Consider the following 25376-nt stretch of genomic DNA (forward strand, 5'->3'; position numbering starts at 1 on the left):
TGAGTCAGTAAAACTGTTCACCCTGTTAAACTGAGGCACCATAGCCAGTCCATTACAATAGTGTTTTATGCTTTTGGTAGCATTAATGAAGTCAGCAAGGATGGATTACACCCTCACATCCATTTTCAGGAGAAATGTTACTAAACATCATTCTAGAACTGCCTTATACTCTAGCAGTCCTTGTTGAAATTCTTTGTTTTGAACATTTCCAAACACTTACAGGACATTCGTCTGCACTGAATAACAGGGTCCATTATAATCTAAAACCCAGCATAATTTTTAATATAGATGATAAAAATAAAATAATTCTAGAAATTATAGCGTGAGGTCTAGTGTAATAACTAACACTCCTAGATCATCTCTGTGCTACTGAGGGTGTGGTTTTATGCTACACTTAACCTGGTGAGATGGCAGGTTGTCATCACACTAGATAGTGTTAGCTAACACTTGGCAACATGCTTCCTCTTCTTCCCTCATTCTGAATCTAGGAATTATGTGGCCACAGGTTGCATCAGTTCATTTAGCTTTCCATCTGCCAGTTCGCTCAACTGAAATCAGTTCAGTAACTGTTCACCCAGTGGCTAAGCAATTGCTAAATGAGATGTAACTGGGGAAGGAAAGAAGAAGGAAGACACAAATATATCAGGTAGTGGAAGGGTCTCAGGTAGAGGGACCTGCCGCTTTTGACAGCAGCACACAGGTAGGCCTGATTAGATGTCACATCAAATTGTATGAGAATGTGTAACTTCTAATTTTTTTACATTTTCTTATTAATGATAATTATATACAAAATAGATGAAGAACAGTGCATTTTTTTGTTAGCGGAACTTGTGTTTAATCTCCTCAGGGAAAGAGGCATGTGTACTTTTCTGTTTCGACCTCACTGTGGAGAAGCTGGGTCTATCACACACCTTGTATCAGCCTTTCTGACAGCAGACAACATTTCTCATGGATTGCTCTTGAAGAAGGTATTGCTTGGTTGGTCACCTAATCACTGTCTGCTTAGACATCAGTCACTGGTTCAAACAGCAGTCACCAAATTGACTTTATCTGGGCAGCCCAAAATTAATTTTCTTAGCAAGACACAAGTAACTCTTTACTTTGATCAGAAACACCACCTGCAGTACTGTGTTCAGCTCTAGGGGCCCCAGTATAAGAAGGACATGGACCTGCTCGAGTGAGTCAAGACGAGGGTCCCAAAGATGATCAGGGGACTGAAGCACCTCTCCTATGAAGACAGGCTGAGAGAGTTGGGGTTGTTCAGCCTGGAGAAGAGAAGGCTCCAGGGAGACCTTACTGCAGCCTTCCAGTACCTAAAGGGGGCCTATTGGAAAGCTGGAGAGGGACTTTTTATAAGGGCATGTAGTGATAGGACAAGGGGTAATGGCTTTAAACTGAAAGAGGGCAGATTTAGATTAGGTGTAAGGAAGCTCTTGACTGTGAGGGTGGTGGGGCACTGGAACAGGTTGCCCTTAGAGGTTGTGGACGCCCCATCCCTGGAATTGTTCAAGGCCAGGCTGGATGGGGCTTTGAGCAACCTGGTCTAGTGGAAGATGTCCTTGCCCACGGCAGGGCGGTTGAAACTAGATGATCTTTGTGGTCCCTTCCAACCCCAACCATTCTATGTTTCTAAGAAATAAATAAGCTCAGCTGAACTTCGTATTTCTTACTTAAGCTACAAAAATACAGCTTTTTCCAAAGTATTTTAAAGCTGTGTCTTTATAGGGAAGAACAACTGTTCAGATACATCAAGGACTTGGCGGCACCTGTTTTTGATTACTCCAAGCATAGCTAAAATTACATGGAAAAAACTGCTTAGACTTGTTATTACTCCCTGGTATAGGTCCCAGAAGAATTTAAGGAAAGGTCTAGTTTTTTCTGTACAGAGACAAAGGCCATTTTCCCTGACTGGCATCCCTTTACTTAAAGGTTCATTCAGAAGTTCATTAAGGTTTTGATTATTTATATCTAGAGTAACTGGGATCACTTGATCAAGAAATTTAACATAGCTGTATAACACAGCAATATTTTATATACAACTTGATTGTTATGACAGGACAAATGTTATCATTCCTGGCATATGAGTTAATAAAAACGATCACACAACTCATTGCCAGGCTACTGTTTTGTAATTAAAATAATTGGTCAGTGGGTGGCAGACTTGCACTGAGTTTATTGCAATTTTTTGGGACAGACTTCTCTTATAAGTTGGATTTTCTGGTTAATGCTGGAAAATTCTCACTGTATTTTTCAACGTACCCAAGAACAAAGAAAAATTTTGCCTGAAATCATGTCCGATGTAATGCTCAGAATGAGTAATTCCTAAAATATAGACCCAGACAGAGTAGTACTAAGGCTGTATGTGACCAAAGCATTCTCCTTTTCACTCTCTCCTATTTAGTCTGGTGTGATAACCTGGCACAGCAGGCAATAATAATAAAGGTACTTGTTAGGTTCACAGGTTGATTAAGCCAAAAATAGTAATAAAGATGAGGTGACCACAGATTATTTATATTGTGTGCAACAGCAACACATGACTTCTAATAAAACTTCTTCTGCTCCTAAAATTTACCTATTGGACTGCAGTTTTGAAAATAACAAATTTCTTAGCAGTTCTTACACATCTGTTATCTGTGACTTTCAGGTTTTGCGGGAAGGTATGCAGTTAGTATCAAATGCAGTGCTCTTATTAGTCATCTATACTTGCTAATTACACTAATATTAGTCACTGTATTTTTAAAAAAGTGACATAGGAGGAATATAAATTACTTTTATAAAGATCAGTAACATTTAAAATTAAGACTTTCAAATATTTTCTAAAGAAGTCAGAGTTTAGTTTCAACCTACTTTTTTGGTCTTGGTCCTCCCTCTGTAATGCTTTTTCCAATTTTATCCAAGGGAAATCCTTCCTTTTTTCATTATCCTGTACTACCATTAAATGCTGATTGTGTTTTGTTTTGCAGAGTCCTGTCCTCCAGTATCTTTATTATCTTGCACAAATACCCATTGCTATGTCTCCACTTAGTAACAACAGCCTATTCCTGGAGTACTCAAAAAATCCACTACGGGAATTTCTACATAAGGGACTTCATGTCTCTCTCTCCACAGATGATCCTATGCAGTTTCATTATACAAAGGTAAGAATTGCAAAAAGCACTTGTCTTTGAATTTGGCAACAGTACCACATAGGTCCAGAATGACCTGAAAGCTATTTTATGTCATTGCTTAGGATATAAAGTTTCATGTCTTTCAGTCACTTCATTCATTATTCTTCCTCATTCTCAGTCTGCTACTCACTGTTAGGTTTCAGAGGGAAATGTCTGATTTCCTAATTATGTTTCTTTTGTACTCTTGCCTCTCCAGTGTTGGCTGTTGAAGTATAGAATGAAGGATGAGGCTGAAGGGAGGTTTGAGCCTTCATAAACAATCCTCTAGAGTGCCAGGAAAGTCCAGTTTCCTTACTAATAAATCTGGGGAAGTACATTACAAAAACACTATGTGGAATCTCAGAAGATGACGTATGAGCTGTTTGCTCAGTGAATGGAAGCTGATTCTTGCCCTTGGGTGGCCTGGCAGGACAGAAATGCCTGGTCACTGGTTTTGATGCCCCAGTTGTGTGGTTGGCGCTGACTTGAGTCATGCTGTGCCTTAGAGTGGCCTGTACGTTGCTCAGTTGTCTGTGTTCTGAGGACAAGCTGAGCTCTGGTGTGCTTCACCCAGGCTTGCTTCTGGCCCATGACATGTCTCTGCTAGAAAAGACAGCTTCTGTGGGGGCTTTCTGCATGGATGTAACGCAGCACCAGCCGAGTTACACGTAGCGTGGAAGATCCTCAGCTGTGACAGCCCACTAGAGTCAGACCCAACCTCCTTGTGTGGAAGGTCAGAAGTGAGAAATTGCCCTGCTATCTGTCGATGTTCATATTCATTCAAGATTTACGACTAGATCCTCCAAGGTGTTTATATACCCCGGGATCTCGTTTGAAATTGCCTACTAAATGCCTCTAAGGATCTGGACTGCAGGCTGCAATTTCTTAGGCTAAGATAACTGGATATCCAGTGCCTATTAATTATTTAAGAGTTGCCCTTGGGAAATTTGAAATAAACAATTTTGTTTGTTAGTAATTGTGATTTTAAAGTCTTAAACCTCTAATTTTTCACAGCTATCTAAAGAGCATGTATAAATTCCTTAATTAGTAATGAGTACATATTGCCGTTTACATTTTATTTACATATAATTTAATATTAAGCATATTTTGGTGATACAGGAAGCTCTCATGGAAGAATATGCTATTGCAGCCCAGGTGTGGAAACTAAGTACCTGTGACTTGTGTGAAATAGCAAGAAACAGCGTACTACAGAGTGGATTGTCAGATAAGGTAATTATGGCTGAAAAAATCTCTTCTGTGAATATTAGGGCAAGTAGGAACTGAAAAGTCAGTAGTCTGAAAACTGAATAGTAGGTGCTTATGTGATTTATTTGTGCACATCCCTATCCTCTTTTCCAGAAATGTTTGCAAAGTATCTGCTATGCAGTCTTACGTTAAAAAAAAGTATTAACATTACATTTTTCCTCATTAGCTTTGTTTTGGAATTCCCAAAACATACAGAGAGACCAGGTGCCTGTTTATACTCAGTTCTGCCTCCAGTCCCAAACCTTTAATTATTTGGGTGATATCCCTTTGCCAGTAATTTTATACATCCATGTCTTGCCTTGAGTGAAAACAAACTACCTATCATAAGCAAGACATGTTTTTGCTTAGAAGGGAGTACTACAGAAAATATTCTGGTTTAGATAGGCAGATTAGATTAAATTCCCTTTGGGCTTTAAAATTCTATATATCCATGGCTTTCCCTAGGACTTATTTTAGAGCATCCTCTCTTCTATGTCACTTTCAAACATTCCTCTCGAGCTGGTATGTGAAGGGGCTTTACAAGTATATTCTGTTGTTTCTTCCAATATTCTCTAGTGACAACTACTAATTTTCCTCTTGTGCAGCATTTAACTAACAAAAGAAACCTAAGCCTCTTTCTGACTTCTCATATGAAAGATGTAGTAGCGAAGACTGAACACTAGCACAAAGGGTTTTAGCAAGCCAGACTGAGTGCACTGCTTAGTAATTATATATATAAACCTTGGCCTTAAACTCTCCAAAACTGGTTAAGACTCTGAGGTAAAGTTCAATGGCCAGCTGGTTGAAGCTGCTCTTTTCACTTGCGCTGGAGTCATCCAACTAACAAATACTCAGTTAAACAATAAATCAAAGCAGTTGAACTGACTTCTTCCTTTTTACATTTAATCCTGTTCACAGGAAAAACAGAAATTCTTAGGGGTGAATTACTGTAAAGAAGGGCCTGAGGGAAATGACATTCGAAAGACAAATGTTGCCCAGATCCGGATGGCCTTCAGGTATGAGACACTGTGCAATGAACTTAGTTTCCTGTCTGATGCTATGAGAACAGAAGAGATTTCTACTCTGTCAAAGTAGTTACAAGCTCCAAGAAACCAGAACATTTCACTCCTAAACAGGGTAAGATGCTAATTAACATTGAATCATCTGTCTTTGATGCTACCAAGACATAACTGAACAGTACACAGAAAAATAGAGTATCTATGGAAGGTAAACAGCATTTGCTGTTATCTTTTACTGCATTATTCTCATTGCAAAAATTTCAGTTTCTACAAACATGAGGCTTTGTAAGATTGCTGTAAATATTAAATGCAAACTCAGAATCATGTAATATTTGTTTCATACTGTCGTAACTGTGCACTGTATTGTAGCTTGGAAAACAACACAGAATAGTCACAGGACATCTGTGATAATGTACCTTAGGATTCTGCAGATGCGGATAGTATACATGCACCTGTTTTTGTCCTGCTAGTCTCAGTAGCAATCACGACATTTAGCACTTTTAAGTTTAACCCTTTATTTGCTAGCATTTTGTATGGGGTGCATAATTTTGAGGCTACCCTTTCATTCTGGAAAGTGTTCTGACAGTTTTTATCAGCAGTTATACTAGCAAACAAGAAAAAACAAAGTCTGGTAGTCTTGTTTAATGAGTAATTAATTACTTCCTGTTTTCATGTAGGATGTCTGGGAAGAACAGCAGATTAATGCTTTTTAATCTAGTAAGTAGAAAACATGGTGTCAAAATCATCACTATTGTACATTGTAATAACGAGTCTAATTATATCATGAAAACTTTGCCTTGAAAGTTAAGAACACTTTTTTTATTGCTTCGTAATGGGAATATGTGGATATACCAGTTCAAATTACTTGGAAATTTATGCAGATAATTTTGGTTGCATGTGAAGAGAAATTTTTTACTTGAACAAAGGAAGTGTTCTTATGAATCAGTGGTAGAAACTCCAGACCTAGGTTCTGGTCCTACTTCTGACATCTTTTTACACATTTGTGTTAGTTTGTATTTTAGTCAGTCAGAGTTGAATGAGAAGTCAAACTGTCTATTTATACAGAAGCTTGCCTGCTTGAAATATGTCATTACAAATCATGTTATGTTAAACTTTTTATTTATGATGGAGTGGCTAGTAACATACAGCTACTGGAATATTTATCACTTTCAATCTTTTTTCTATTTGATCATCCTTTGTAAGACACAGTACTATTCATTCAGAAAGGATTAAAGGTAACATGATAGCATCTATGTATTGTAGAAGCTGCATGTAGTTTCACACCAAAAAATACTCAGGCTAGGGCCAGCAGAGGATGTTGATGCCTGCAAGTCCAACATTACACTACTTAATTTGAAGGCCTATAGTCCCTAAACTAGGATCTTGAGCCTACAGTTAGAGACCTGGGTATCTAATATAATAAATACATTGGGAGGTTAGGCATGAGAACATTAATTCAGAATTAATGGATAAAAAGCAAATAATGAATACTAGCCAATCAAGCCTCACTAGACCTAGAACCCTGCATGTTTTACTACATCAGCTGTCTTGTGTAACTTGTATTTCTTAGGCCAGGCTCTTCTCCTGCGGCTTGGGCACCTACATCCTTCCTTTCAAGAGCTGATCAGGTCTCACTTTCCCTTGTAAATGCAGCCAGAAGTAGCAGTGGTGACATCACCAGTACCAAACAAGTCATTAATGGCCTAAATGTATATATGCACTGAAGACATACGCTCTCTCCTTAGGCTGTGGCAGTTCAAAGCAATACCTACAGGGACACTTTTTTAATGTGCCTGCTGTCCTGAATGGTGATTGCAGGGAAATGGCACCAACGGAAGGGAGGGAGGAATTCCCTATCACCTCCTATAGCTGTGCAGCCCTGTAAGAGCTGCGTAAGAGAGATTAAACCTAAAGACCTTTAGGAAGCAGCCTGGAAGTAAGGCTGCTCCGAGGGAGATCAAGACACAGGAGCAGAGTTCTGGCCATCCAGTCACCATTACAGTTAGCCAGTGTTATGCACAGGAAGCTGCAATAATTGCAGACGTTTTTCGTCCAAAATATGGTTGCAGACAGGTGGTGGGAGACTTGACTTCAGCGCTTCAGTAACCTAGCCTAAGGTCTCCAGTGTTCAACTAGTGCCAGATTTTGTATTCTTTGTGCAGCTAAAAATCATGTGAAATCGTGCTACGCTGCTCAACTGTATGATAATATAATTGTCCAAAGTTCTTGGTCAACAGTGCCTATTGGCCTCACTGTTAGAAACTTCAGCAGCTTATATAATGCATTATCAGGATTGGCAAGTGTAATTTTCTTAGGTTAAAGTCTGAAAACAGTGGTTCAAGCATTTTAGCTGCATAAAATCCAGACGTTTTCATTCGTACCGCTTACTAATAAGTTGTTATCAACATAACATTATTTACTGGAGAAAAGCATCTGCGTCCAGGCTAAATAAGCAACACATCTGGTTTTAAGAATTTAAATTGTAAGTATTTTCATCTGATAAACATTGCTTTACTTGCGTTGTTTCACCTGAAGATTGCTATTAGTGCTGCCTTTGTTGTCACTTAAGATTTCTTATTTAGTTTTCTTAATATTCTACCAAATCTGTGTATGTTTGTTTAATACCTTTTCAGCTTTCCTTACCTCAAACACATGAGGTTCTAATACAGCTGTAGCTCATTAAAGAAAAAAACAAAACTGGATTTGACTATTCAGTTAATGGACAGTAATTGGGATTTTGACAATAACAACAATTAACACACAAGTGGTCATGACCACAAGTTCTGCTTTCTGTGCTTCTTTATGTGCTGCTTTTAAGGATAAATTGAGCTAATAGTGTCATATTTTGGGAAACAAACCGACATCCTTTCAAGCTTCCACTACCACATCTTTTGGTCATCTTTTAATTAGGCAAAAGTTATTGATTCTCAAGCTCAGTTCTTAAATTTCAGCTTCTTTTCTTTTTTAAAGTTGCACTTTTGTTCTGATGTATGGCTGTTCAAAATAACGTTGCAGTCTTAGGATATGTATGTAATGAAGGGCAATCCAGTGTTGAAGTGTTACTGACATCTGAATTACTGTTGTACATGTTTACTCAAATGCAAGACAGAGCAGTTGCTGATTCCCGCCCCCTTACCAGTGATGAGATCAAACCTGGTTACACCACAGCTTATGTTTTACTCAAACAGAAGGGGACTAGAACAACGTCACTGTAGGTAGTGACTGGGACGGGTGTTGCTTCAGAATGGAAGAATACCCTATTTTCTCATCATTTCAGTGGTGTTAAGGTTCAAATGCTATTCAAGACTTCCTTAAATCTGTTAGCTCAGAGCATTTTATACTTTCACCTAAAATGGTTAATTCTGGTTATCTGATGTTTACAACATACCTATCTGAACAATTTCTAGTGAAGCTTTTCCATTCTGTTATGTTACTTCAGCAAACCTAAGGCAGCTGCTCTGCCACCAGATAATACAATTCTTTTTCTCACCCCAGAGCTACCTTATCTTCTGATATCATTGTTCTTTACTTGTGGCTAAACCTTTCTGTTTTATTTGCCTAGTTAAAATCTAAGTCTGAAAAAGGTGGGTGGGGGGAGAGATGTCTGTAAAAACTGCTTTTTCTTTCTGTGCCTGGGTTAAATGATGTTTATCTTTTGCCTCTTGTTGAAGCATTAAGCTAATAAATAAATTATAAAAGAATATGGTTAGGGTTTTTGTGTGTGTATCTCAATAAAACTGTAGCTGCTCAAGATCTCCGCATTTAAGTAGAACTAAAAACCTATGCAGTTAGACTGTTAGCAGTACAGAAGACTGAACCAAAATTAAGGACTACCGCAGCATGAAAACTGAAAAAACCCAGTGGAGATAGAGAAGATAATAAGCAATATTTAGGAGAAGGCACTAAAAGCTTAGCTGACAAAGCAATTCAGTATTAATGAAAACCAACTGTTCTGATTTGTGCCAGCAGAAAACCTGGCACGAAGTACTGAAGTGAAGCTGTACTGCAGGGCTGCCCCCATTGTCTCTTTGGTTCCCTGCTCATCCAAACTGGCCACCAGGGCAGGGCATGCAGCACCTCTCTCATGCTGGAGCCTCATCTTGATATTAAAACTGAGAGTCAAAACACCTAAATTTGGGAGCAAGAAAGCAATTCTGACACTCACAGTTGAAACAATTTAAGCAGTATAGAGAGCAGTTTTATCTGACAAAAAGAACAAAACTAAGAAGCCAACAAGTGACAAATTGGAATAAATAGTTAAGATAAACATCGACAGTCTGCTACAGTCAAGATGACTTCTGAGGAAAAAAGTTTAACACAAATTACTTCAGTAGGAAATGTAATAAAGATTTTTAGATGAGATTAAAATGTGCCTCTCTTTCTGTACACAAACTCTTTATTTCTGTACACAAGCAGCACTCATGAAGCACAAAAGTACAGACTCATCTGTAACTGAAGAATGTGTTTTCCTCCCTCATACCTCTCAAAGCATTAAATACCAATGTTAAGCAGCATAGAGCATAGTATAATATAATAGTGAGACACCAAACACAGCTAATTCATTAATCATGACTAATGGGTAGTCTCACATAAAATATGTTTTTTGGAAGGTCTATTAAAGTGGGTTGGAACCACATTAACATGGCAGCATAGACTGTTGTATGAAAACCCTACCGTGTTCCACATACAATCAAATCCCAGAAGGGCAGGTTTCTGACTAATTTAAGCTTAATTCATAAAACCACCTTTCTTGTATTTTTAAATAGCACTTTGAACCAAAGAAGAGTGCTCATTTAATTACCTGTTGGATAGTATTCTTCATTCCACCAGACTCATACCGGGCAAAGTTTCATCCAAGTTCACAAAACTGTAGCTTTTTTTTTTTTTAATTTCAGGCCTACAAAACCCATGCCTGGTATTTAATATTTTAACCTCGATAGTTAAGTTAGTTAGGTAAGCATCTGCTAATTAACATCTTGACAGCTCAGAGAGATACAAAAGTAGAATGTGTTGTCAGATCCCTCACAGATATAACATTCATTGGAACATGGCTAGTTCACAGCAAAACACGTTATCTGGTGATCCTACACTGCGGTTACTGGAAACCAACACTGTCCCATTTAGGTTAATTTCAGCTACACATAGCAACAGGAAAAGAATGTTCAGTCTTTAGAGTATGTTGCCATATGATAAATTCTAGGCTTTAGACCCAAACATCTGAAGAAATGACAATTAAAAAAAATCAGTTTTGTAATTCCTAATTTTTAAGACACACTTATAAGCAGAATTCCATTCGTCCCCCTTAAAACAAGTGAGGATGACATCTTATGGTAAGTTACCTTCAGGAATGGTTTAACAACAGAAAACCAAAGAAAATAATTAATTACTGTAATGTTAGTCACAATACAATTACTTCCATTACAGAGCATGTGTATTTAGTGGATAGAAAATTAAAGAATTATGTATACGCAGTGTCAAGAATTAAGGCCAGACAGGTTAACATACAGCTCCCACATATCAAGCATCTTTAAGGCTCCCTGAGGAGGCTACTGTTCCAGGGTTCAGTGGGACACAAAGCACAAAGACCATAGCTAAGATGTTCCTTTTAAAAATAATGTATTTGGCACATAGAGCTACACAGGGGTGGAATTTAAAAGTTCAGTTCAAACCTATAGCACTGAGATCAAACTGGTTGCCTTTTGTGTCTAGAACTGGAATGAGTATGGATTAGAAAACCTTTATAATTATATACAGAATTCTCTTTAAAGGAAAGATGTACAAGTTAAATATGCCCTTTCCCACTAAAAAAAGAAACATGCATGTTACATTAATACAGTGTCTAAACTTGAAACAGTAAATATAAATATTTGTTAATTCCTCAAGTACACCTACCTCCTGGTGTGTCTGTCAACTGGTAAGTTTTCCAGTTTTAATTTCCTGATCCGTTAATGAATTCCTCTCCCATTTCTCACTTGGCTTTGAAAGATCTAACCAGATAAACCAAGTAACTAGACAGTAGAAACGGTTACATTAATTATATAATTCAATTCTTATTAAAAACCAGGAAAAATCTGAGAAGAAAGAATACTCCCAACCTTAGCATTCCTAAGCTTTAAAATACTACCAGAAACACAATGGAATAACTTGGGGAAAAAGTAAATCACAGGGGTGGGAAAAAAAAAAAAAAATCCTTTTCCCACAGAAACCTGCTTGTCAATACTGTCCTTTTAAGTAGTAGAGTTGTTTAATTTTTCTCATCATTGCAGAATGTTCTAATTTATTTGTTTTGACAAAAGAAAAATAGGAGAATCTGAGTCTTTTTGCAGAGCTGCTTTTAAGCTACTTCTTTGTTAATATCACACTTAAAGTTTAAGCAAAAGAAAAATAGGAGAATCTGAGTCTTTTTGCAGAGCTGCTTTTAAGCTACTTCTTTGTTAATATCACACTTAAAGTTTAAGAGACATCATCTGACTCATAATGGTGTAGTTTTAACCACACCACCTGTACAACGGAATTTTATTGAGATTAAAATTCAGTTTTCACACTTTTGTGGCATTAAAGCTAAGAGATTCCTTAAGCTTAAAAGAACTTTGACATTTCTTCCAAAGTAACTTTATTGCACAATTCATACACAAAGTTTAATATACTGGAATGTCCTTAGCTATTAATACATGCTATAATGTTTAAATTACAATTTCACATTAAACCTGTAAGAAATCTTCACTTAACACAAGAAAGTTTAGTTTGTTCTAATGCCCCTCACCAACGGCTATTCGTAGTAATTCACATTTTCAATGTCTAGCTTCTGGAACCCATTGCCATGTCCTTACCAATGATGTGATTCCTTTTCCTTTTCCAAAATTGTTTGCTAAATGTAGTACTTTGGACTAGGTAATACCAACCAGTATGAAATTACTAGTTTTTCAGTGTCAATTTACCTATTATCCCATATAATATACAGTACATATATTTTACAAGGCACACATTACAGTACCTACATCACAGCAGTGTGAATTACAGCAACTTAATTAAAAAAAGCTGTACAGAATACAAAGTTTACTTTTTCACTATTTAAATAATTTTTGCATTAGTTTATATTGTAATTGCAAGTGTCATTATGCTGCAATTAATAATCTGTTTGCATCATTACAAAATTACATTTTAAGTTCATGTAAGTTCTCAGCAGAAAGTCAACTTATAAAATGTTAGTTCAGAAGTATAATTCTTTAAATACTTGAAAAATAAAGTTAGCTTGAAGCTTTAATTTAGATGCTCTTTCTGTTCCAGTGATATAAAAAGTTTAAAAAATTCAAAGGTTATTTGAAAGTTCTGAACATGGACTAATGCAAGCTCAAAAAGCAAAGAAAAACCCCAAACCCAAACTAGTGTGTGATTAGGAATATTTGCAAATATTTTAGTGGAAAATCCCTGACCATTAACAATTTTTAGCCCAAATAATAACTGCCTTTATGCAACCAAACAGGCCATACATTTTCTGAAGAATATCTCATTGATATCAAAGGATTATTAACAAAGGGAAAAAATTCGTTCTAAGCTATATACATTCATAAGGGGATTTTTCAATAGTTAAATACAGATTTACACACTAAGCCATACTGGCTTTCAGAGGATACACACAAGAAGAGTATGTTGCTTATCTGTCTTAATGTCTATGATAAATTTGACAACTGTGCCATAAGCCAGGCTCACATGGGTGCCATATGCTATGGACATTCCTTAACAAATTGAAGTATAATAGAGGAATTCCCAATATCTAGTCCCCAATGTAATTAAATTATTTTGTAGCCAATTAGGAAAAATAAACAAATGTGCATATCTATGTGTGCACAGGCCTTTTAGTTCAGAACCTGTCTGTGATAAAAGGCCTTAGCCTTATGGCATCATTGGTAATTAAAAATAGAGTCTTACAGTAAGTGAGATTTATGCTGATATTCCCTCAAAAGCTACACTCGAGCATTTCTCACTCAATAGCCTCAAGTTAAGAGTATTTGTTAATATATGTTAAAAAAATAATCAATTCTCTACAATAGCAGTTGATTTCCATAACACTATGCAAAAGAGGCTTAAGATGGGTTTCCTGATACTTAATGATTTATTTTAGACTGTCTAAACTCAGCTCTTGTGCTAGACACAGAAATACACTGTTGCACTACAGTTATGATATCCCTTCTCCCTAGTCACATGCACATCTCACTGCAAGCAACATTATTAATAAAGTGGAAGTTTCCCTCTGCTACATAAAAGCATATTGCACTTATAAAGCACAGCACCCTTACTTAGATTATCACCTTATAACTCTTAATATATCTTATAACTCTGATTTCATCACTTCAAAAACTCAAAAGAAGCAGATAAAACCACAGCTTCAGACTAATCTACACCTTAACTGCTAATTCAAATAAAGTCATTCTCTTCAGATATGCCTCATGTTTAAAAATAATTTTGGCTGTTCTTGATCAAAAAACTATAGAGAAACTGATTTACTTTTTTTAGGATTGTGTATGAAACTTTAATGTTTCCAAGCTAGTAAGACTATGCTAAACATCATATTTAAAAAAATATTCTAAGAGATAATCTTGTTAGAAGAATAAAGGGAAGCACACAAGTACATCTACAGAGCTGCCTACACTCTCCAAAACAGATTTAAAATAATTAATACTAAACCGCCTAATAAACCAGATTGAAATCAGTGTCTGTAAACACTAAAAGCAGCAATAACTGGCTACTGAAGAACAGTCAGTGGGACATCTTCAAGTTTCAACAGTAAAATTTCAAATCAATAATCACTAGTGCTAACTTATCTTTATTCACATTTGTCATGAAACTAAGAGGGACTGCTTTTAAGGATAAGAACTATGAGGTCAAGCCATCTGACATGGTTCATCTTCTGTAGTAGTACGCTGTGATGTTCAAACAGCAGTTAGCAGTTGTAGTTGTGCTGTTATAAATTGCTTCATCTAGTAGTCGAACTGTTAATTAATATCACAAGTTCTTGTTAAAATAAACTTTGTTAATGATCAAAGAGTTTACTGAAAGTACAGATTAATAATTATGACTGCACACACATACACTGGCTCATATACTCTTGTGTTTTAAAAGAGCAGTGTAGATTCACAGCAGCCAAGAAGAGAAGTAAAAGACAGACTGTGGAAGAACAGCAACGAGAGGTAAAAACAGACGTTCATGAAAACGAAAGCTTCAAGTGCTTCTGCTATTATCAGCTTGTTGGCCACTGTCAGGGTCTGTGAGGCTGGCCCGCCTCATCTACCATGTTAAGTATATAAGTAGCAATATCATCTTCTGTAGGTGCATCTGAGACCACCCAAGAATCACTTGCCCCAGTCACTTGCCGACGGCAGACAGGACAGCTTCTGTGACGATCACTCCTGTTAGGAAGCCAGAGAAATTAGTATTTTTCATTGATGGTCTCTTCCTGGCCAATAAAAGCCAAAAGAGCCCCAAAGAAACAAATGAACCCAAAACAACCCAGTGAGAACTTCAAGAAAATTATCAGGTCAACTGGATTAGACCACCTATATATTTCTTTGTTTCTTTAAAGACTTTTTCTTGTGAGGAAGATTGGCCAACAATTCTGAATGTAGCCCCATTCTTTGAGTGACAAATTTGGAGTCGTGTTCCCCATAATCAAGTTTGCCCAGGTTAAACAGAATGCATCTAGCTACCTGTCCAGAAAGTTTAAATAGAAATTCACAGTCTAAATTAATTCTTCCTATCTTTACATATTCAGCTGAGGTACTTCAGAAACCAGTCCCCATAAGCCTCCTATATAAAGAGAAAAGGAACCCTTTTCCTGGATCATTCAGCCCACTGAAGTTTAGGATTGGTCCCTCAGGGTCCCATGCCCCTCCACTGACTAACTCAGGGGTCCCAAACAATTATGCTTCTGAGCTGGGAGCCTCTGTTATCTGCCTAGGTTAAGAAAAGTAATCTTAAAAATTGATTAGCAAAAAAAGAATGGTATAACTGGAACTTAGCTAAGAGTTCAGCTGATTCATTAGCCAAAGCAGAATATAATCCACTCTCCACCACAGTCACTAAACTAAGCCCTGTATTGCTGATAGATGTTAAAATATATTCCCAGAAAAGAGATGACTAGTTATACTCTGAGATCCAGTGATTTTTACATTTTTTCCTTGTGGGAGCATGGTATTACAAGAGTAACTTCCTTGATAAGCCTTTGAAAAAGCCACAAAACAAACTCTTGTGCACAAATTAAATGACTTAAATGTAAAATCATTTACATTAACTAGTCAAAAAAAGCCTTTAACTGAGAATATCTGTATCACCTAATGCTAGACTTGCAGAACACCTGCCTAATCCTTGTAGGTCTTCTGCATGGTCAGAGAAGAGCCATGCTCCTCCACGAAGTAATTTTTCTCTCTCTTCCCAACAACTGGTGTATCAGACAGATGCAGAAGCTGAAAAGCTGTTCAGGTTACTATGAAGCTGAACATACATTATAAGATACATGTTATACATAAATTCAAAGGCATTGCTATTGAGAAGAAATCTCTTCCTGGAGAAGTCTGATATATTTAAATTAGTAAATTGTATACTATTTGTTTCAAGTGAAAGCATAATACATGGAAGAAAATTCCTCTGATAGTTATTTTCCAAGTAAGTGGTAAGACTGTCCAACTTGCCTTCATATTTGCATAGTCTTACAAACTATTGATTTTTTCCATAAAAAGACGCTTTAATGAGATTTTGTGAAGCATAACATGCCAGCATATACCCTGTCTTCTCTAGTTTTTGAGCAAGAATACAATGATTTAATTTTACAAGAATAAAGAGATAAGAAATTACAAAACAAATGCTGAAAAGTACTTTCACATCTTTTTCCAAAATGAAATTCTTCATGTTTACAAATTCTGAAATCCTTCCTTCTTTCTGCTGTAGTCTGATTTTACTCAAGATTATTACGTATCATATGTACATTAGCTTGCAAATATCTTCAGACATTAAATTATATGGGTACTAAGTAATCTGTCAGACCAAACTGAAACATGTCAGATAACCAGTACATACTATAAAATAAGGAATATCCTTTAATATGTATTACCATTTATCAATGCATTTCTGACAGAAACTGTGAGCACACGGCAAGATTAAATCAGCACGCCCATCCATGCAGATGCAACATTCCTCTTCATCTGTCAACAGTTTAACCCTGCAGAAGAGAAGACAGTATTTTGTCCCAGATAACTAAAAAGTTTTATATTTATGCCCTAGTAACTACACTAGTTACTACATTTTTCATAATAATTAGTGATGGACAGAAAGGAACACCTGTGCTTATCTACAAGGAACATGTAATTTTGTGAACGAACTAGTTACATCATCCCAGTCTATGTCAGCACACATAGCCTCAAGCTACCAACCAACAGCAGTAAATGAACTAAACTGTTAGAATATGCATTTATTTTTTGTGTCATGTGGTGCTTTCGGTGTTGCAAAGGTTTATGCAAATCCTTTTTCATATCAACAAGGAAGTGTGAGAAGTTTTAACTGTTACGTATCATATGACTGGGCAAAAGAACAGAAATACTGTTTACATTAAAGGCAGGAGAAGAATCTGCCTTCCTTTCACAGAGTGTCAGGCTGCACTATTTCATAATGAACTTTGTCACATTTCTGGCTTATATCCTAGATAAAAACATGCATGTCCAGAGGATCACTACTAGAGTGCACGTTCTCTAATTTCACATGCCACCAAAATGCCAAGATCTAAACTGCTCATTAGATTGAAAAGGCTGGTTTGAGCTTACAATACCCTCCTCATGATTGTTCCTTGAAATTAGGACTCTCTCTCCAGTTGACTTTTACCAGAGCTTTTCCAGTTAAGCTTCTACGTGTTGGCGGGGTGGGGTGGGGCAGAAGTTTAAAAATTAGATCACTCCCTGGGACAGACATTTTCATTTTATCTGTCTTCATTCCCCGCCACCACCAAATAATAGGTATCTGTATCTGAAGTTCTTAACAGTAGTATCTCAAATATTTGCATTACCAAGACTTCTCAAACATTAAAAGGTGCAGAGAATCCTCAGCTTTCATGGACCTAATAGATGTGCAAAGTTCCCTAATTTTATAGTCATGGCTCACTTCTAAGACAGCCAAGTAAGTGTTCTGAAATTTTTAGGTTTTCCAAAAACCCTGATTTGGGAATCCCTTTTGTGACTTGGGGAACAGAGGCAGCATTCTAGAAAGAATGGCATTTCGGGAGAGACAGTCCATGTTAATAACTATTGACCAGACCACTTTTGCTTAGGTATCTTGGGAGCCTGTCAAATACAGTTTAATTTTTTACCTGTACAGATTAGCCAGCTAATTGACAGCAATTAACATGATTTTGTTTTATTCTTCAGTAGGTCCTTGGGGTTTCCTTTTCAATTTGCTTTTTGAGAAATTACTTTAGAATGCTAGGAGATTTTTTTGGTAGAATTAACAGATGGTGATTTGCATACAGTAAGGATAACACTTCCAAAAAAACCTCTCTTTTGATTAGCTCACTATGTTCTTTGGACTTGCTCCCTTTCACTTCCCTCCCCCATGCAACTCCTGAATACTAACCTTTGATAACACTTCAATTTTTGAGATTTGCTGCTGTATATACAAGCAATTATACTTAAAACAGATGCCCTATTTATAAAGTTTCTGGAACCTAAGATTTAGCCATTTTAAGTTTCTGAAGAATGGTAAAATACAAGCGTGACAAACTGAGGAAATGCTTGTCTCTTCATTATCAGAAAGAATAAAACACTTAAGGGATATTTTGGAATGCTCCAAATAGGAAGTGGATGTTCTAGAGAAATGGGGTATTATTCCAGTGGAAGAAGTTAAGATAAGAAGAAGAAGGAAACAGATAGTATTTGCTATTTTTGGACAGTGATGGCTAGCTCTTGCAGAGCTGAAAAATGTCTAAAGGTGAGAAGAATTTAAGCAAATGGGAGGACATAATGGAAAAACAAACAGAATATTTCCTCGGTGTAAAATACTTGAAGGTGCTTCAGCCTCTATTTTCCTTAATGACTTGAAAAACTTGGATAAGATACAAGCTTACTAAATTCCAGCATATTAGAAAAGTATACTCCTTCTTTGCAGTTGTTACTTGTCACTAATACTACCTCAAGCAATGAAGTTCACAAATATGAAGGATACTCACCTCCCCCATCTCAAAGTCTGAAAATTGAAATAGGAAACCTTATATCTTACATGTTTTGCATAAGCATCCAGGGTTTTTTTGTTCGGTTTATTTGTTTGAAGTAAAAGGCCATTTCCAGATACATATGTGTTCTAGTATAACCATATATCTTTGAGAAAGAGTAGGAAAAGATGCTTTTCCAAACACATCCACAATTTGCTACCTAATTCTAGCATTTTAATAACTCCGAACAGCTAATAATTTAAGATTATTTGTTCCGAAAGAAGAGAAATGGGAAATTTAATGAAAACATTCTGCAATCCAAAGACTTAGAAAAACCAGTGGGCTCTATCTGTAGAATGACAACATAGTTGACCCCTTTCTCATTCTAACAGCTGGAGTATGACATTCTAAACACAGTTAACTAGCTCAGCAACTTGTTTTGTTAAAATACCTGGCTACCAGCTCTTCACTGGTTGATCTAGAGAACTATACCATTTACTACTTTTTCTTGTAAAACCTATCTCTACCTCACTTAGAACTGAGTTAGAACTCTGAACTAATTCAGAAAGTTAAAAGTAAGGAATTACTGGTGGCAACATTTCCACATAGGGAAAGGGTGACAAGTTTCTTGCTGTTACATTCAGTTTGAACTGAAGTTATTGCAGGTGTTGACCTCAGTCTTTTGCTTTTCCTCTAGTTAACAAAGCAGGATGTCAACACATGTGAGACAGTTCACATTTTTCCAGTCTTACAAGTTAAATTATTAGTATAATTGATGACTTTCTAGTGGCAACAGATGGGAACTTTCACATGCCAAAATGTAAAAGAGGAAGAGAAAGTTTAAGTGGAACAATAACAAAATCTGTTTAAACAAACACTGTCAAACCCCCTAGATTTGTAGCTGCAGCTGATTCCATTTCCTCCTGTTTCCTTATTCAGGAGATTCAATATATACCTTGTTTGTATTAGAACTGGTCGTCAAAACAATTGTTCTGAAGCTAAGGTATGGCAGCACCAACAGAATTTCACCCAAGTACACTACACAGCTCCCTTGGTACAAGAGAAGGTGTGCTATTCATGTTTGTGATGATACAAAGTCTGCATCTGCCAAGAGCATGCAGTTTTGATCGCCAGGTGTTTGTAGTTCAGGTTCTACACACAATGTCCAAAATATTTATGTTGTAACTGTGGTCAGAAGCTAGAGTATATCAAAATACCTTCCCATCCACAAGCTGGCCTGACAAGATGACACAGACATCAAACTCTCAGCAGCTTCTTCAGAAGTACCACTCTGTGCAAGAACTCCTGCTGCTTGACTGGTGATATCTTTATAAAGTTGAATGAACTGATACAAGTTCAAGATTCGGGAAGCTTCCACGATGCCACTTGCTTTATTTATCTTAAGATATAAGAATTATTTACAATTACATATCAGATTTTTACTTGACATTGCTCAAAATTCTTTTAATGCACTGCAATTCTCATGGCAGTAGCCACCTTCCCAAGCGTCCATCACTGTTAGCAAATTGCAGTCTGATTCAGTAAGAGTTAAGACCTGCAAACACAGCTGTTTCATCATGAGGAATGCCACAGTTAGGATTACATTTTTAGGGCAAGACAGTTACCATCACTACTTAAATGGATTAAGTTGTGAGTAGGGACCTAACGCCTAAAAACTGGGCTAAACTTAGAACAAAGAACAGAATAATCAGTCATTTCATATTTGAACTTAAAATAGCCTACAATGATGGCTGCCTTAATGAAAACTAAAAGCAAACAGAAAATTACAAACTGTTAGTTTCCAACAAAGTTTGAGAGCTGGCTTGGTTGAAACTGCATGTTAAGATTGCTCAGTGGCTTCAGGAGCATTTAAGGATGTTACTTGATAGGCTACAGAGGGGAAAAATCTCATTAGAGCAAACTTAATTTGAAGACCATGACAAAACTTACCAAGTTAAACATTTAACTTATAGATTGGTTTTCTAAGGAATCAGAATATATTCAGTTACACTAGCTCAACTAATAATGCTTGGAATTGCTGACTAACCTCTACTACTACCAAACTATAGAGGTCCCAGTTTGCTGTACTATTTGATTACCATGACTTGGCTTCACAAATTACCTGAATTCATAACTAATGGGCTGTAAGCACTCCATTGGAAGATATCATTCCTTTAAACTTAGTTAGGAAAATGTTTTTGTTAACCTGCTTTTTGCAGAAACTTAGAATTTAGACTTAATTTATGTCAAAAAGTATCCTTGAATACATCATCTGTATCAAAATATATACTCAAAATATATGTAGCAGGTGTTAGATTTTACCAGCGAAAGTGACAGTCCTCAAATATCCGTACACAAAACCCCCACCAAATTAAAATTTTCAACAATCTTACTTTAGTACATATTATCCGAACGACCACCTTCCAGAAAGCAGAAGAATCAGAACCAGGCTGCACCTCAAATAACAGATGTTTGTCTTGTCCAGAAGCCAATTTTTCAGTACTGAAATAAAGAAACATCAGTTTTAAATCACGTGCTAGACATGCAAAGATCAGCAACCTCAGCCACTGTGGCAGTATTTACTGTTTACCTATGTGCTCTTTATCCTTAAAGATATTTTATCAATACTGCCCAGAGACATGAAAAGAAAGAGTAATGACCTTCTTAGCATGTCATTAAATATGAAATACACAGTCCTTTTGCACTTTAAATTGCACAGTAAATTTCAGAAAATGATGTACATGTCTTTTGATCCAGCATCAGCAAGCGTCCTTTATAGACATTTTACTTTGTATATACTTTCACTGTTTATTACAGTAATCATACAATCTTGTGGTCCAATCTAGAAAGGTTATTTCCTTACCATGTATGTAAAAAAACATGCAAGTACCGACACATGCAGATGAGATGTCTTTTTGTTAGTATATATTAAAAATGAAGCAGTCAGGTGAAAGGTTCATGTGACCCTGGGATTTATTTATTTTTTTTTTTTAAATGGAACAAGACAGAAAGGTCTATTCCATAAGAATCAGAACAAGATATGTTACATTCAGGCTGAAGTAAACACTATAAAGAAATTAAAAAAAATTTAAACAACAATGATATTTTGGAGTTAATTACACTGAGATATGCTTAGATTCTCAGGCAAAACATAAAGAAATGTTCTTCAAAATCTATTTATGTGTCTACCCAAAAGACAGCTATCTGTTCTTGAAGGTCATTCATAAAAGTATGACACTCTACAAGACAATTTCTAAACTGAATACAAATTCACATTATAGTTAAACATCAAACACTACCAAATGCCACACACTACAAAGCCCCTTTTCAGTGTGTACATTTCCATTTCCTATCATTTTATACTATAAATATTGGGTAAAAATGACAACTCTGCTTTTCTGTTCATTTCTTTTTACCATCAATGTATCAATCAAACAAAAGGCAGGCTATGAAAAAAATCTTACTTATGCAGCCTTTTGTTTATCTTGGCCACTGGTTTCAGATAGTGAAGCATGTCTCATCTTTAATGAGGAACTGCATTGCATGTCCACAGAGGTGGGAGAGATGGTCACAAACGGTTCTGTCTCAGGTACTACCTTCCTTGTGTACTTATACTGTCTTTATAGGGCTCGTATTGCTTCTTCCCACCAAAAGTGATGGGCAGAGAGGAAGCAGCACTGCATCCTTAGGTGGCTGGCAGAGGGGGGCAGAGTAAGGGAGACAGGTAACACTAACAAAAAGATACTGCTATACAACTACCTCTTGTGAACTTCTAAAAGAAGGAAACAACACTTGCTGGAAGAAGAGTATTGAAGAAAAGAGATTTTAAGGAGGAGAAATGGGTTTGGTTTTGAAGTGTAATTACAACCACAATAGAAATTTAAGAACTGAAGGAAACATTTCAAAACCAGATGGCCAGTTCTGGCTTAGCCAGCACAGGAGAATATATTGCATACAAGGTCTCTGTAAACATTAAAAAAAGAAGGAAACGAAGTAAGGCTTACACATCATTAAGTTCAGCTACTCTTCCCAGAAACTCTTCATACGTTAGGAAACCACTTTCTTGAACCAAAGAGGCATGCTTTGCTACTTTTTCTGGCAACTTGTTAATTACAGTTTGTGTGTGGTTTGAAATTTGTTGACCCATGGTGAAGTTCTTCACCTCAGTTCCGTAGAAAGAAGTTCTCATTCACTTGTAGAGTCTCTGCTAAAAATATTTTAGAGAGTTACATTTGTGTGTTTTATGAATTGCTACTCCCTCATTTTCTTTTAGTGTAAGAGTTTAGCTACCCACTAACCAGTCTAATTATTCTACAGTAACACAACTTGAGCAGTCAAATCAGAAACAAAGCAGAACACTTAAGAGACTGGAATGTGGCATTAACAGCTTATGTAAGATGTATTATTTTGCTTACAGCAATACTTGTATTAAATAGAGATAATTTTTCATGCAGATTTTTCAGCAGCTCCAACACACACATATAAATACATCCAATGGAACGCAAAAGAAAATCTTAAGATGACAATGGTAATTTATTACGAGCTTTGTTTTTCCTAAATATTTGTGCATGTGAAAGTCAGAATGTCTACAAATAAGCATATCAATGTATGTCTCTGCACAGACATTACATTAGGAATTAGCTTTCATACATCAGACTGACACCGGCAGATCAAAAGAACTCTCACAGCATTCTTAAAATGGTAAGCCAAGGAATCCATGTCAATATAAACCCATTTAGAAATCTCCCTATCTGCACAAAACACTCAACTTTAGGATGTATTACTGAACTGACTTGCTCAAACCTCTCCCAACTTCAACTTATTTCACCTTTCCTTTACACTCCTCTTTTCCCCCAAGTCTGCATAAGGATCTACCCTGTGCCTTCTGATTCTGAGTCTTTATCCATTTCTTCCCCTTGATCCCTCACATCTGACATCCCCCCAAAATTCCTCTTTGCTCTTTGTCTTGAAATAGCAGAGGCATGCAAATTAATTGTCTGTACAGTTTGTCGCTTCTAACGCAAGCCAGTAGTTTCACACCCTTTCAAGACTTCTACAGATAGAGGTCTGCAATGGCAAGCTAATTGCAGAATATCAACCTTAACTTAAATGTGGAATAATCTGATACTAGGTACATTACAAACACCTTATGAGAGACATCACAAAAAAACCCAGAACTTCATCCTGCATTATGTATCGCTGCATTTGGGCATAAAACTGCCCAGGAACATGGTCTACAGCTGTCAAGATCTTGCTACGGCATAAGAAAAACATGGCACATACCAGAGCATTCTATGGACTATTCCAGTATTTCACATGAGAATAAACTTCTAACTTGATGTTTGAATTTTGGCCAATTTCTATTCTCAGACAGATGTGTTCCCACTCGAGTCACTTTTCTCCTTCCAAATTACCCTCCAATCATCTCCTCTCCCGCTATCCAGACCTCGCCTTGGGTGAGCACTCACCCAGAAGATACACTTGAAGCCCAACCTCTCAGCAGCCTCACCTTTCGCCCCTCGAGTACAGCCTATCCCCTAGCTTCCAGTTTTTGTGTGTTCCCTCTAGCCGCAATACACTCTTCCTGAGGAAACAAAGTGCCGCGTGTGAGCCTACTGAACGAACAACGTAAGGTTGTACCACAGAGAATTTGGACCAACCCCCCCTGCCGAGACGTTTGCGGAACTGGCTCCTCTCGTATATTCTCCAAGAGCAGAAAAACACACACTCTACACAGGTAAATCAGGTGTACCGCGACCCTTCTCGCTTTCCCGCCTCTCCGAAGCCGCCAGCCCCTCACGGCCAGGGCACAGCAGCGGCTTATCCTCGACCGTTTAACCGCACTCAACGGCCGGGCTCGAGACAGGCCTCGCGCACAAGCCCGCCTGCGTCACGCCCGCACCGCCCGGCGGGGCGGGGCGCGGCTGGGCGCGGTCCGCTCCCCCCGCCCCCGCGGGTAACCGCCGCTCGACCCCTCCCGCGCCGACGGGCGCGGCAGCCTAGGCCCGGCCCGGGGGGGGAGGGGCGGCCGGGCCTTGCTCGGGGCGCCCGCACCCAGCGGCACCCCCCCGGCCCGGGCCCGAGGCCGGGCCTTGCGCTCCCCCCCCATGGCGCCGTGACTGCGGGCCAGCGCGTCAGGCCCCGAGGGTCCGCGGACGGAGGACCCCGCCAGCAACCTCACCCCAGCGCCCCGGCATCCTGCCCGCCGCCGCCGCCGCCGCCGCCCCACGGGGACCGGAGCGAGGCCGCCCCCCCCGCGCGCCTCGGTCGTCACCTCCGGGCGCAGGCGCAGGGGCGGCGGCTCTCGGCGCGGCTGGGTGACGCCAGCGCGCGGCTCGCGCCGTTGCCGGGACACGGCGGCCGCCGGCGCGGAGGCGGGGCGCGGGGCGGCAGCGGCGGGGCGGCGCCGGCGGGGCGGCTGCCGGCCTGACCCGCCGCCCGCCCGGTAGCGGTCCGGGCTGGAAGGCCGTTGCGCACGGGGGAGCCGGCGATCGCCTTACGGCCGGGCGAAGCGGGCCCCGCCTGGACATCCTTTCAGTTCTGCCGCAGAAAGCTCGGTGTACCGAGCTGCTTCCGTTGAGAGTCGTCCTGTAACAGCTGGAACGACCACAGCGGGGTAACTTTTCCGCAGACGGGCCTTGCTGCACCCCCAGCAGGTGCCCACTCAGCGCTGCACAGCTCAGGGCTCACGGCGTCTGAAGGGACGTACGGCTGCCTGTGCTATTCTCTCTTTTCCGTTAGCTCTCGTCAGTAGCGATTTACATGATACTTAACTGCCTT

The 25376-nt window shown here is 38.4% G+C and overlaps 2 protein-coding genes across 5 annotated transcripts in view; one reads left to right on the plus strand and one right to left on the minus strand.

Moving 5' to 3' along the window:
- Window positions 1-9111, plus strand: part of AMPD3 (adenosine monophosphate deaminase 3) — a 37153-nt gene extending 28042 nt beyond the window's left edge. For 2 of the 3 annotated variants that reach the window (XM_069803868.1, XM_069803867.1), the window contains exons 12-15: window positions 848-968; window positions 2964-3137; window positions 4266-4376; window positions 5310-9111. In XM_069803868.1, the coding sequence (XP_069659969.1) occupies window positions 848-968; window positions 2964-3137; window positions 4266-4376; window positions 5310-5486 (583 nt within the window). In that variant the 3' untranslated portion in view covers window positions 5487-9111. Of the gene's footprint in view, window positions 1-847; window positions 969-2963; window positions 3138-3363; window positions 4193-4265; window positions 4377-5309 lie in introns of those variants that run through there. The other variant, XM_069803869.1, reaches the window with a different exon arrangement.
- Window positions 9112-11893: 2782 nt separating this feature from the next.
- Window positions 11894-24919, minus strand: RNF141 (ring finger protein 141). 2 transcript variants are annotated; one of them, XM_069803872.1, is made up of 6 exons: window positions 24778-24919; window positions 22601-22800; window positions 20990-21098; window positions 19814-19995; window positions 16515-16622; window positions 11894-14817 (listed from the first exon to the last, which is right to left on the minus strand). In XM_069803872.1, exons 2-6 carry the CDS (start codon window positions 22783-22785, stop codon window positions 14667-14669), a joined length of 735 nt encoding a protein of 244 aa, XP_069659973.1. In that variant the 5' UTR covers window positions 22786-22800; window positions 24778-24919; the 3' UTR covers window positions 11894-14666. The 2 variants fall into 2 exon arrangements, with proteins under 2 accessions (XP_069659973.1, XP_069659972.1); XM_069803871.1 differs by having other exon boundaries at window positions 22601-22803; window positions 24778-24917.
- Window positions 24920-25376: the final 457 nt, after the last annotated feature.

This window comes from Haliaeetus albicilla, chromosome 16, assembly GCF_947461875.1.
Source record: "Haliaeetus albicilla chromosome 16, bHalAlb1.1, whole genome shotgun sequence".
Classification (NCBI taxonomy): domain Eukaryota; kingdom Metazoa; phylum Chordata; class Aves; order Accipitriformes; family Accipitridae; genus Haliaeetus; species Haliaeetus albicilla.

Bases quoted from the DNA above. Each gene is read 5' to 3' on its own strand.
- RNF141 (XM_069803872.1), bottom strand. From the start codon at position 22,785: ATGAGAACTTCTTTCTACGGAACTGAGGTGAAGAACTTCACCATGGGT. The intron at 21,099-22,600 runs GTAAGCCTTACT...TCTTTATTTCAG, and splicing joins GTAGCTGAACTTAATGATGT to TACTGAAAAATTGGCTTCTG. The intron at 19,996-20,989 runs GTAAGATTGTTG...TTATATCTTAAG, and splicing joins TTCGGATAATATGTACTAAA to ATAAATAAAGCAAGTGGCAT.